The sequence below is a fragment of the Chelmon rostratus genome, chromosome 20, assembly GCF_017976325.1.
Source record: "Chelmon rostratus isolate fCheRos1 chromosome 20, fCheRos1.pri, whole genome shotgun sequence".
Lineage (NCBI taxonomy): Eukaryota > Metazoa > Chordata > Actinopteri > Chaetodontiformes > Chaetodontidae > Chelmon > Chelmon rostratus.
The window spans coordinates 12,653,738-12,667,169 of NC_055677.1; the positions used below are offsets into that span (position 1 = coordinate 12,653,738).

Sequence of the window (13,432 nt, forward strand, 5' to 3'; positions counted from 1 at the left end):
TGTGTGGTGTGTGGTGTGTGTGAGAGAGATAGAAAGAGATTGCTTGTTTATGCATATGGGGAGAGACTGTGCCAGGTGAGTGTACCATTTACCATCAAGCCATTGAGTTCAGCAGGCATCTAATAACAAAGCATTTATGGCCCACTTACGCATGCATAGATATAACTGTCAGTAGGCAACAACAGTCTCCTCTCTCCCGTCTCCACCTATTTCCGCCTCTCTTAAAACACACAGGCGCCATCCGGATTGGACCCAAATACTCTAGAATTCTATCATCAGACTCGGGGATGAAATTAAAATCGCTCATTTTCTTTCTCCATGCAAGGAGCAGATCAATTTCCGGAGACTGGGACGTGATATTTTCCTGCCATTGGGCTTTCTCGTCTTTGGCACAGCACCCTGACTGGCTGCCAGCGGGGGGCCCGGGCCTGACTGCACGCCTCGCCGGAGAACAGTTACTTCTGCCGTGGCGAGTTTATTTGCGCCTCGCTATGAGAATTGCCATCATTTACCCTTCCCCAACACCTCCCAAAAAGAAAAGAAATAGACAAGAGGGGAAGCGAGGCAAGGATGAGAGAGGCGAAATTGATTCTTTTTGATACATGCTGCATGGGGGACATTAGGTACCCCTCTTTTGACCATCTATTTCAAGAAATGAACTGAATAAATTTGGTGTAATGTATAGGCTTTTTTGGAGGCCTCGCTTGCTGTTGTTCATATTGAGAATGAATTGCTCTCTGCAGCATACAGAGGTTAATCCGTGTACTACGCTGGTTTTACGAGAAGCCAATTAATTATGCAGCTGTACAGGAACGATAACTCGCTTTGAATAAAACAGGAACTCAGCGTGTGTTAAACATGACAAAATTAGGGGCAACTTGATGAACCAGTGGAGCATTAAATCCAGAGAAATGATGGCCCCACCATTCAGACTGATGGTGTTTTCGCCTCCATTGTCGTGCAAACATTTCACTTTGCTTTCAGCAGTGCTGGAAAGTAACTGAGTACATATATTCAAGTGTACTTATGTACAAATTCGAGGTACTTTTACTTTACATGAGCATTTCCATTTTATTCAACTTTATAATTCTACTCCTCTACATCTTAGAGGGGAATATTGCACTTTTTCTTCCACTACATTTATCTGACAGCTTTAGTTACTAGTTACTTTCCAGATTACAATTTTTCATCCCTTTCCAGTGAAAACCACATATCTCCAATTCTGGTGATTTTGAATTAGATTTTTTCTCATAAACTGAATGTTAAATATTCATTTAAGGGTTTAGAACACTCTCCCACTTCTTAAACTAAAGTAAACAATTAAAAAAAACCTATTGGATTAGCTGGAAGATACGTTGTCACAAAGTTACCTTTTTAGAGATACTCAGGACAATGATATGTCTCAGGACAGTGATGCTACATGCCTTAAGCAGTAAAATGCAACACAAATGAATGTAGCAGTGATATTGATCCACAACATCATATATAATAGACAGAAAACACTTTCACATGTATTTCCACAGTGTGCTTCTGTTACTTTGACCTAAGTAACGGATCTGAATGCTTCCTCCACCGCTGGTCTTCAGAATAAAGACTCATGTCGAAAATTTTGACCAAATAACCTTTTTGTCCAGATGTTTGTTTTGCAGGAAGTGAGGATGTGCAGGACGCCACTGTGTACACAGGCAGTCCCATATAAGGTCACTGCAATTTGATCATGACCAAAGTCACTGTAAAAGACTAATGCTGCGTCTGTTGCACCATCATTTACAGGCTGCTTATTTATTTTTTTTCATGTTCGTTATAGCCTATAAGTCTATTATATTTGCACTACTACCTATAATTAGTATTATGATACTCCAGCATCCATAGTTATTAACCCTTTATCAATATTAGACTGACAGGTCATGTCAGGATTACAGTAGTCTCTGACCATAAACAATAACCTGAGATATAGCCTGTCCTTCCCTCATGAACAGTGTTTTTATGGGTCCTATTTGTTACCTGTAAGTTGCACTCCAAGCTTTTAAATGCAGTCTTGGTTTTTGTTTGTCTTGGCAGCGACACTGCCTTGTTTGCGCACATTTTGGCCCATCTGACCCGTCCATTCCACTTAGCATGAGACCCTGCTGTTGCGTCACGGAGCCTTTCAAGGCCTAATTAAACCCATATTGAGAAAGAGTGCAAATCCAACCCCCTTTTTCCCCGCAGTTCATAAGGCGGCATGCACGCGCCCTGCAGTGGATTTTGGCCGGAGAGAATGCGTTAAGAGTCAGGCAGAGGCAGCTGCAAGTTGATTTGTAACCACTGAAACAGCTTTTAGTTTTAACTGACAGCACAATGGCTGGACTCAAGGTAAGCCGTCGTTTGCTATATTATAGTGTTTGATATAGAAATGTTTATTCCGAAGTATTAAGGAACTGCGCCTTTTTTGCGCCAGGAACCAAAAGTTTTAAATTAGAGTAACTGAGTCAAAGTTTGCACTAAAGACTAAAGGGCAGGAGTAAATCATTTACACCTTGATCCAGAAATACGCAAAGTTAAACTGCGCATCGAGCCAGGGTTTACTGCAACAGAAGCAGACCGGCTGACTGAAGGGCGGCGTTGCCTCCGACCAATCAGTGTGCTGCATTCAGCAGCTGCCCAGATGTGGTCTGACGCGCCTCAACAGCCTCACAGAACAATAATATTTAGATGGCAAAGCATCCTTTCAGTATATATATATGTACATTTTAAAGTAATGTATTTGGGAAGTGATCATTGAAATTACTTCCAAACTGTTGAATCCAGCGATGCTCTGTGTGCATTATTTCACTGTTTGTCGTCTATAGGATGAGACGATAGGGCAGAAATGTCAGCTCGTTGGCAACAACGAGGATTTGAATGCACATGACTAAATGGCTTATCGTGACAGTTCATAGCTTTGCCCTAAGTGTTGAACTTTTTGCTGCTCTGGCACAAAATAAACGTTTTAGCATAAAATTCTAACCGGAGCCTCAAAACCGCTTTTACGCACGCTCTCCCGACGCACCAAAGGCGCATGGACGCGCACATATGGAAACCATCCATTCGCTTTGTGCAGACTAACAATGACTCAGCAAGATTTCGTTCGCACTGTGTCAAGGTCTGTGGTGGGGAAGACACGGTTACTGGAGATCAGTGTAGAAAGATAGTGGAGTAATAATAATCCTATCATAATTGAAATATTGACCAAAACGCGGCGTGGAGGATGTTAGTGCAATTAGTCTGTTTCTGTAACACAATAACACAAAAATAATGGGTGACTGCGAGGGGGGAAATTTGGCATAACTGCAGTTTGTTTTATCATAGATCTAATGTGAATCAATATGACAACAATTAACAAAAAGACAAGCGTTAATGACAAGCCTTCAAATTTAATTATAACCAGCATGAACACATTTATCCTGCATTACAATGAAGCTGCGTGGTGTTTACATGTGTTTTTATTTATTTTTTACTTTAACTTGGGTGTTGGATGTCGTTCTCTTGCAGTACATGAGCGGTTTCGGGAACGAGTTCTCCTCTGAGGACCCTCGCTGTCCTGGATCTTTACCTGAGGGGCAGGTAACACACACACACCCACACACACACACACACTGGGATCTCTCTTTTTTGTGTGTTCATTAATTCAATAATTTATTCACTAATTTTGTTAATTTTTTTTTTTTTTTTGCTTAAGTGAATTGCCTGAATACTTAATGTGACACCACAGGAGTTAGGAGGTGTGACTTGTCTGTGTTTCACAGGAAAACATAAAAATCTGATCCCATCATTAACACACAGTGTTAACATCCTGTATTGTGACCCCTGCAGAACAACCCTCAGGTCTGTCCCTATGGCCTCTACGCTGAGCAGCTTTCTGGCTCTGCCTTCACCTGCCCACGGCCAGCCAATAAGAGGAGGTATTCATCTGTTTCTGACACTTAAGTCAGCTCACTCACCACCATGGGGCCAAATGGAGCTTAGATGTGAGGAATGACTTGACATTGGTCCGTTTTCTCTCTCTAGCTGGTTGTACCGTATTTTGCCCTCTGTCAAACACAAGCCTTTCACCCCAGTGCCCTGTGGAAATCTAACAGAGAACTGGAATGAGGCGGAGCCGGACCCTAACCAGGTACAGAAAGGCTCGTTCCTTCTCATTTTGTCTTTGCTTCAAGTGGAGTAACTGGGGATCTTTTTAAAGGCCCTGAAATGTAACATTTTTAATTTCTTTATAATATTAAATAATCACAATGAAATAAACGCAATTAGAGTTAAAGCTTAGATTAAACAACATCCTTAGTTATTATGTACAGTATTATAGAGTTGAAAAGAATATTTCAGTGAACTTATTTGCTTTCTTGGATGAGAAGATTGATAATACTCTCACATCTGTACAGTAAATATGACACTACAGCCAGCAGCTGGCTAGCTTAGCTTAGCTAGAAACAGGGGGAAAAACCTGCTTACTAGCACCCTTAAAGCTCAATAATGAATATGTTATATTATGTTATATGTTACTTTAATCAGTACAAAAACTTTAGCAGAGGTATGTTAAGCAGTGACTAGCTGGCTGTTTCCCTCTGTTTCCAGTCTTTATGCTAAGCTAACTGCTCCTGGCTGATCTTCAAATCGAATTCTCTGCAAAAAAGTGAACAAGCATGTTTCACGAAATGTCAAACTAATCCACCACTCCCAAAAAACTCCACTCATCTACGTCATCAGGACCGGGTGGCTGATCTGATCCAACGACTGTCATCGCATTCACATTCAAATGCTGACTCTGATTTGCGCACAGACATACGCGACATACGAGTAACACCGTGAAACAGAAGTAAAGAAATCTGTCATGTGGAATAACCTAAACTCCTAACTTTGGCTGAAAGCTGTGTGTCCATGTGGAATGTCATCACTTATAGTAAGATGCGAATTTAAAAAATGTCTTAAGGGCCTTCAATACTTATCTGCACCAATTAACTCTCTCTATATAGCGAATATGTAGATTGTGACTCTGAGGTTTCTCTCACAGCTTCGATGGCTGCCATTCACCATCCCCAAATCTACAGAGAAGAAAGTGGACTTTGCGGCTGTGAGTTGAGCTCGTTTGATTTCCACGTTTTCATTAAAGATTCTCAGTTCACTGATTCTGTACATCCGTGTGTTGCAGGGTCTGCATACTGTCTGTGGTGCCGGAGATGCCAAATCTCGCAACGGCATTGGCATCCACATATACGCCTGCAACACCTCCATGGTTGACAGGTGCGCGTGCACTGGATTTGCGTGCAAATGTGTCCCATCGTGTAACAAATAAGATGCATTTTCACAAATCAAACATCTACAAAAATCCTTGGTTATCATTTCCAAGCTCTCTCTGTTTTTTCTTGCTCCAGGTGCTTCAACAACTCAGACGGAGACTTTCTGATTGGTGAGGAAGAGGGCTGTTGATGTTTTCAGTGTCATCTATCACAAGAACAATGATAGCTCAAATCTCCCGGTCCTTGTTCTCCCTCAGATTTTCTTTTCTCTACTTCTCTTCGTCTGTTTGTCTCCGCAGTCCCCCAGCAGGGTGAGATCTTGATCACCACAGAGTTTGGGAAAATGATGGTTGAGCCGAACGAGATCTGTGTCATCCAGGTGAGGTCGATGTTTTTCGTCTGCCCGTTTTCCATGCAGAAATCTGCCGTTGTGTCTGCCCTCACATCCCACTTGCCATATATAGAAAGTCATTCAAAAAGTGACCTTAAAAATAAATAACAGCAGAAAGAGGTGTAAGCCACCGAAAGCCTGACCACCAGCATTTGCAGCACATGTGCTTTATGAAACACATTAGCCCATGAACCTATAAGTCCCTCAGCTTTGGTAGGTCCCACAGCGCTAAAGTTTCCTTCACCACTGCTTCTCATTTGTTTTGTCCAGCAAGGGATGCGCTTCAGTGTGGATGTGTTTGGAGAAACCAGAGGCTATATACTGGAAGTGTACGGAGCCAAATTTGAACTCCCTGACCTGGGACCCATAGGTGTGTATACAGTGTTTGTGAGTGTGGAGTGTTCTCCCTAAATCTGTCATATTTTAGCCATGCTAGCAGCAACACTCAACACCTGGAAACGTCAGTCGGCCACTATGTCCACTACTTTGGTGCAGATTACAATATCTCAACGATTACATGGATAGCCATGACATTTTGTACATGCATTCATGCTCCCCAGTGGATGAATCCCACTGATTTAAGTGATCTCCAGACTTTCCCTCTAGCGCCACCATGAGGTTCACATTTGTGACCTGTGTGGGTGAAATGTCTCAAAAACTATTGGATGGACTGCCATGAAATTTGGCATGTACCCTTTGCTTTGGCTTATGACCGAATAGCTGCAAAACAAATGACATTCCCATTCCCATCAGTTGTACTTCTTTAGAACTAATTCATTGTTAGCATAGAAACATGTTAAAGTAGTATAGCGAACATGTTAAATATTATACCTGCGTAACATGAGAATATTAGCATTGTCATTGTGAGCATGTTAGCATGCCAATGTTAGCATGCCAATGTTAGCCTTTAGGTCCAAGTACTGCTCACAGAGCTGCTAACGTGGCTGTAGCGTTGCTTGTAAAGATTTAGATTTTTTTGCATGTCTCTGTGCATATGTATGAATATATTGTATCTATATTTTGCAGGAGCCAATGGTCTGGCCAACCCAAGAGATTTCCTGTGTCCAGTTGCTTGGTACGAAGATCGCAAAGTGGCCACCGGTTACACCGTCATCAACAAGTACCAAGGAAAGCTCTTCGCCTGCCAACAGGTGGGTTTTTTTGGTTTGTTTTTTGTGACATTTCAGTTTGTGTGTGTGTGTGTGTGTGTGTGTGTGTGTGTGTCAGTACACTGACATGTACACAGACAGTATATGACCGGAGCCCACACATATGGCATACCTTCCCTGTTACCTTATTTAGGTGTGTGTTTGCTTCAGTGAACACCATTGAACCGCAACAATTACTAACAGGAAACTGTCCAAGTGAAGCATATGATCCATTAGCTGCTCCTGCCGATTGAATTGCCACTCCTGATGATTTAATATCGAAGCCTTAGCTGTTATCCATTCAGGAGGTTTCCGCCTCGACTCCCTTATGAGTCTTAATCACTCATAATTAGTTAAGGCATTTTGGAGTTACAGACAGTGTACCTGTGAAGCTTTGCTTTGTAGGAAAAACCTTTCCCAAGTTAAGCATTAATTTCACCATATTTCACTCAGGGAATGATCCTGCCCCTCCTGAAATGTCCTGTTGGGCGCATAATTGGATCGACACATAATGTCTGACAGGAGGTTTTTTACTGAGACAGGGAGGAGGTGGGAGGAGGGGTTTTGTCAGGGGTGGGGGTTGGGGGGTTGTAACCGTGGAAACCATGTCAAACCACACTGTTATTATTCATCGAAGGAAGTACACAAGGGCGAGATACTGTCTTTTTTGTAGCACAACAAACATTTTTCATCTCTCTCGCTGCCTCCGCTTGAGTATCCGCCCACTGTTAGGCGTTGGGTGTCAGAGGTGGAGGCTGCTGTCTGCACCCAAAGCTCTTTTCCTGGTGCCCACCCTTCCAAAAGCCAGGAGGGTGAGGCTGCATGGGTAGGAAAATAAGGTGGGGGACGTGGGCCTCATCTCAGGGAAGATGCTGCTGCTCCCGTCTGGTCCTGCTGTTTTGTTCCCCTGCAGAGCGCTGAAATTGCTCAAATTAACTTATTATTTGCTTGACTGGGCCAATATGTTTGTGTTTTGTGTGCATGTGTGTGCAAGTGCTTGCTCTCCTCCATTTTCCCCCTTCATTTTAATCGAATGTAGTGGAGTTAGCACAGACAACTGTCCAAGAGATTACCTGCACTGGGTTTCCCAAAGGCCTTTTTGTATAGACACTACTGTAAATTGTGTGTGGTTAAGGTTTTTTTCTGGGGGTTTATTTATGGTATGCAACGTGCATGAATTTAATTAAGCACATGTTTGTGTAAGCATATGTGTCTGTGAGGTTTTATTGTCAGTGTGTGTTAGCTGTTCATGTGTAGAAGGGTACGTGAGCATGTGTGGAAGGAGCACGCAGGTCACTCAGGAGGCAGCTTGAGTTGTAATGAACTATATTGATTTTAGAGCTGCTGTTGAATGTCTTTTTCGCAGTGACATTATCAGAACAGAGAAACTATATAAAATTGCTGTGGTTTTAACAATCAAGATACAGAAATATCTCTGCACCCACTGTTACTGCCGCTCCCTCCCCCCATAACTGCGCCGCTGCGAGCGTCAAAATGCTCAAAGTTTGGGAAAGTTTGATTGTGAAGCCAATTACCCCATAATACCTGGAGACTCGTTTCACAAAGAACAGGGGGAGTGAAAGAAAAGAAAGAATGAAAGAAGCACACCCTCCTTCACAATCAACCCTTTTCATTACGACCATTTTTTTTTCTCTTTATGTCAAGAAGTACTCTCTCTGGGAATTTAAGATTACAAAGACATTATTCATTATTCCTTTTTCCCTGTGAAAAGCTCAATTTAAAGTCTTTTGTGTTTGTTGCTGGGGTAGACTCGTCTTATTTGTTTCGTTCTGTGCTCTGCACGCAGGATTTCTCTCCTTTCAATGTGGTGGCTTGGCACGGGAACTACACACCGTACAAATACAACCTGAAGAACTTCATGGTTATCAACTGCGTGGCCTTTGACCATGCGGTGAGAGTTTACGGACACAGACACACTCCAGCAAACTATGCTTCTTCTTCTTCATGATATACATGTTTTGCTAAGAAAACCCTTAAAAGTCATATGTTGCTTTCCTTCCAACCTCTCTTTAGGATCCATCTATCTTCACTGTGCTGACTGCCAAATCCACGCGACCAGGTGTGGCCATTGCTGACTTTGTGATCTTCCCCCCTCGGTGGGGTGTGGCTGCCCACACCTTCCGTCCACCGTACTATCACCGTAAGACCACAACGACAAACACGTGCCTTGCTTCGGCTCTCATGTGCTTTGCTTGCATTTTGCAGGGACGACCTAAAAAAGCAAAAATAATTAATTCTGAGGCCTTGGTTGTTAAGACGTGGCGGAATTTGAATCCTAATTTGATTGGAAGTGTCAGATTCTATCTAATGAGGCTAATTTTAGTCAGTCATGAGATGAAACAAGCCAGCCAGAGGCTTACATGACATTATGTCCATTTACCCAACCAGTGTCAAGACAGTGGGCGATAACAATCCACCTGCTGCATGACTGAGGCACCACCACTGCACACACCTTTTGTCTGTTTTCACCACAGATCTATAACGCCATCTAGTGGAACTCAGTGTTACAGCTTTATCAAACAAACTGCACCCAGTTCAACACTGTGTTACAGCACCCCCTGCTTGTCGCTTTAGGTAACTGCATGAGTGAGTTCATGGGTCTGATCAAAGGCCACTATGAAGCCAAAGAGGAAGGCTTCCAGCCAGGAGGGGCCAGCCTCCACAGCATAATGACCCCACATGGCCCGGATGCTGAATGCTTTGAGAAGAACAGCACTGCTGAGCTCAAACCTGAGAGGGTCGCTGAGGGAACAATGGTAAAAAAGAATGTTTAACTGTTAACTAGAGAGACAAAAGACCACCATTAAGGATTTCATTAGAAAAAGTTAGAAACCGTGTCAGTGCCATCAGTGATTATATCTGCTACATGTGTTCTCCCTTCAGGCTTTCATGTTTGAGTCATCCTTCAGTATGGCAGTGACCAAGTGGGGTCTGCAAACATGCCAGAGACTGGACAAGAGCTACTACCAGTGCTGGGAACCTCTCCGCAGCCACTTTAATCCCAAGTGGAAGCCCAGTAAACAGTAGTAAAACAAAGCAGAAACCACATATATACAAAGTTAAAAACTGTAATTTCACTTCATTAAAAAAGTAACTACCATCAATCCGATATGGAACATGGCTGTCTTTGTGTTGTTTGATCGGGTCTGTTGAGGAACTTACAGAAGGAATAAAGTCATTTATTTTATGCAGACAACTAAAATTAGAGTTGTCATTGAGTAATTTTACTGACTTAAATATGAACTAACAATAAATATTCTTCTCTGCATTTGCCACTAAATACATTATTGTCCTGTGACCTGTGGCCACAGTGGTTGCAGTTTGGCAAAACTTAGTCTCCCTTTAAAAGTGACTTGCTGAAGGGTACCTCAGTGTTTTTTTTTTAATGAAGGGGACAAGTATCGCAGGTTGTAATTTTTGTGGCAAAGGATTTTAGCAACTGAGCTTACTGTCAGCAATGTTTTCACTTACAGCTAAAATGTAAATGCACTCTTGTGTGCCTTACTGCTCCAGTATCTACTGATTAATATGCAGCTCTAATATTTGTTTGTGCAGTGCCTCTACGATGGTCTGCGGACATGTAATATGTGCACATTTAGAATATTGCGTCTTGCCATCTCCTCACACTTTGGCCTCACCAATCAAAATCACGTGACTGTTTTTGACAATATCATTTTATTTGGATAATAATAATTACACGCACTGACATTGCTAATACATAAAGGAGGTCTTTATACATCAGAGCTCATGATGACAAACTGAACTTGCGCTGGAGGATTCCATCCTGAATCTGCTTCTCCTTCCTATCCTGTAAAACAGACGACAAACAGATAATGGGTTAATCCAGTTTCCATGGCAACAAATCATGTCACCCTCACCCTCACCCTCTTCACCTTCTGGACATTTACCCAACTGAATGTTTTATGATTGAACGCTGTATGATTTTCAAGCAGTTTTTTTCCTCCCAGCAGAGAGAGGGAGACAAACATGATAGCCCAGCAGTGTGACATTTGCACCAAATTCTCACTGGAATTTCTATTGCTAAGGATTTAGAAGGTGAATCTCCATGACAATGGGGAGGAAAATAAAAGCAGGCAGCATTTCAAGTGAAGCATTCATTTCTAATCTGAATGGAACTGTGACAAAAAAGAAAACCAGATCAACTGCACACCCGCATACAAGGGAATGATGAGTCCTAATCTTAAACTAAATAACATTTCAGATATCTATGATGCTATTTATGACCAAGGATCACATTTTAGGATTATTTTAGGCAAAATCACTCTTTCAGCATTAGCACTGTGTTTGGGTCGCTAAAAAAACAGATATTACTTCTATAACACAAGTAAAAGGTACCCCATGTGGTCTCATGCCAATACTTATTCAAGGTAATATCACTGATGTGTTACCCACCAGTTTGGCACTCAGTTTTCCCAATATAACAGCAGATAGATACAATGAAAAGCATAGCAGTAGGGACTGGAAATAAAACTCAAGACACCTGCAGCACAATGACACTCGTAGACTCAGACTTTAACCTGCAATAATATGTGGCCATATATCTGCCTCTTTTTCCCATTTTAATTTTACCTATTTTAGTTGTAGTCTGTCAGTCTTGCTCGAAATACCCTACAGAATGTCAGTGGCCTGAAACTGTGACCACATTTTTCTTGAAATGATCAATATTTGTACCCAGGCTTGATTTATTTGTGGTTCCAGGAACTGACATTAATATGTGCCAATGCATTTGCACTACAGAGACTTAAGTTGTGCAAAAAGATGGTGTAGTTATTTAACTTGTCGCTAATGGAGTTATAGGTAAGTCATGTTATGCATGAAGCACTCTGTGATAATCAAGCAAAGAAGAGTCAGAGCATTTTGTCTCATACCCTGTCTGTCTTGAAGACAAAGTAGAGGACAAAGAGAGGGACAACTCCAAACATTGCACCCAGCAGGGATGTCTTGAATGTGGGCCTGAAGTATGGGTAGGAGTTGCCACGTGCATGCACCCAGCGTGTCAAGGCAGGGTCTTCCTATAAAGACAGAATTAATAAAATTCAATCATCGCCCTTTATCTGCAGTCAAAAAAGAGAAGAGATTCAAACAATTATTTGCAACACATTACTACAAAGAGGAAGACAACAGTACAAAAGATATAGTTTGTTGTCGTGATAACACAAAACTGCTGTGACCTCCCAGCGTTGAATAAGGCAAACTGATTCGATAGAAGTTAAGTCAAAATATAGGACAAAAAAACAAATTTGTCCCAGAAAGGTTTACAATCAATATTGTACAACATACAACACCTTCTTCTCTTAAGCCCTTTATTTTCATAACATAAAAAAAAAAAAAACTTTACTAGTGAAAAAAGGGAGAAACCTTAGGGTAAGCAAGAGAGGAATTCCTCTCCTGGAAAGGCCACGGTGTACATTTGAACATAACACAGTATAAAATGTAAAAGTGTAAATAATAAAATGAACAATGCAAAACTGCATTTGGCTGCTTTGATTTCAGGGTCCTCCTATTATGCGTGCTGCCTCACTGTCATGACTTTTGGCGACATAGTGAATAGTATTGGTAACACCTGTGCTTTTCCTATGACAAACCAGAATGTCTGCTGTGAAACAAGGTATGTAGCAAATACCTCATATAATAACTAGGTAACACCGTCATTTGGGGTACATTTACTTTAAAAGATACACCGCATTGTGTGAGACTGACACAAAGAAAATTACAATTGACAACTTGCTGTAGTTCATCTTAAACATACTTGGACATAGCATAAAAATCTTCTCAGACATTGCTAGCTAGTAGGTGGCCACATATAATTTTCAAGACAAAATACTGAACTGGGCTCCAAGTGATAGTGGAGGGTAGAGCGGCTGAAGCAGGAATAGTTAAGTTTTGAATCAGTGAAACGTTAGCTCCAACATCAAGCTAGTAAGCTAATGTTAACGTTACACACTAACGCATGTCAAAAATGCCACCCAGTGCCACAAGGTAACACACATATAGGTAAATATGCGACACTATACTCTATATTACTATATCTAAGTAAACGTGGGTTTGTGTGACTTTTGTGCCCTGACATGCTACCATTAGCAAGTAGCCGGAGCCATTATCAAGGGTGACATTGCTAGCTTGTACGTTCGGTAGCCACTTACAATGAGCTCGTTTCTATGCGGGTTATTGAGTTGTGTCTGATACTGCAGCTTCAGATTCGAGCGAAGTGCACCCCTCTCTTCTTCGGCACGTCGCAGCTCCGTCGAGAGGTTGAAATACTCATTTGGGTCCAGTGTTTTTGGCCGAGTGGCCAAGGGCGCCTCTCGGTAGTCCGCCATGATTGTTTGATGACGTATGCTATGGCAAACGCAAAGTCGTGAAATCTCGCGTTGAACTAGCGAACAGTCACCATAGCAACATCAAAACTTTCTGTCATTGCATGTGACGAGTGAAACCATGAGCGCAACTGACAAAAACGAAGAGGATGACTTTCAGTATGAAGAAGTATCTCTAGAAGATGACTGGAGTTTGACAGAAGGGGAAGAAGATTTGGAGGCGACGGTGAAAGCTATCCAGGACCGGGCAAAGGCCACTGCCGCCGCCGCTGCTGCTCA

The 13,432-nt window shown here is 42.0% G+C and overlaps 2 protein-coding genes across 2 annotated transcripts; one reads left to right on the forward strand and one right to left on the reverse strand.

Annotated features, from left to right (window-relative positions):
• Positions 1 to 2,237: 2,237 nt before the first annotated feature.
• On the forward strand, positions 2,238 to 9,856 carry hgd (homogentisate 1,2-dioxygenase). The gene is made up of 14 exons (XM_041961740.1): positions 2,238 to 2,355; positions 3,514 to 3,585; positions 3,835 to 3,923; positions 4,030 to 4,135; positions 5,030 to 5,089; positions 5,168 to 5,259; positions 5,391 to 5,425; positions 5,555 to 5,634; positions 5,917 to 6,016; positions 6,673 to 6,797; positions 8,602 to 8,706; positions 8,829 to 8,955; positions 9,390 to 9,571; positions 9,699 to 9,856. The coding sequence occupies exons 1-14, from the start codon at positions 2,341 to 2,343 to the stop codon at positions 9,840 to 9,842; spliced, it is 1,332 nt and encodes a 443-aa protein (XP_041817674.1). The 5' UTR covers positions 2,238 to 2,340; the 3' UTR covers positions 9,843 to 9,856.
• A 621-nt stretch (positions 9,857 to 10,477) lies between these two features.
• ndufb4 (NADH:ubiquinone oxidoreductase subunit B4) lies at positions 10,478 to 13,178 on the reverse strand. Its single transcript, XM_041961743.1, has 3 exons — positions 12,980 to 13,178; positions 11,705 to 11,848; positions 10,478 to 10,623 (listed from the first exon to the last, which is right to left on the reverse strand). The coding sequence occupies exons 1-3, from the start codon at positions 13,154 to 13,156 to the stop codon at positions 10,561 to 10,563; spliced, it is 384 nt and encodes a 127-aa protein (XP_041817677.1). The 5' UTR covers positions 13,157 to 13,178; the 3' UTR covers positions 10,478 to 10,560.
• Positions 13,179 to 13,432: the final 254 nt, after the last annotated feature.

Excerpts from the sequence above, each read along its gene's own strand:
- hgd (XM_041961740.1), top strand. Across the intron at positions 3,586-3,834 it reads GATCTTTACCTGAGGGGCAG|AACAACCCTCAGGTCTGTCC; the intron begins GTAACACACACA and ends TGACCCCTGCAG. Across the intron at positions 5,635-5,916 it reads ACGAGATCTGTGTCATCCAG|CAAGGGATGCGCTTCAGTGT; the intron begins GTGAGGTCGATG and ends TGTTTTGTCCAG.
- ndufb4 (XM_041961743.1), bottom strand. The coding sequence starts at position 13,156 with ATGGCGGACTACCGAGAGGCGCCCTTGGCCACTCGGCCAAAAACACTG. Across the intron at positions 11,849-12,979 it reads CGCATAGAAACGAGCTCATT|GAAGACCCTGCCTTGACACG; the intron begins GTAAGTGGCTAC and ends CTGTCTTTATAG. Across the intron at positions 10,624-11,704 it reads TTGTCTTCAAGACAGACAGG|GATAGGAAGGAGAAGCAGAT; the intron begins GTATGAGACAAA and ends TCTGTTTTACAG.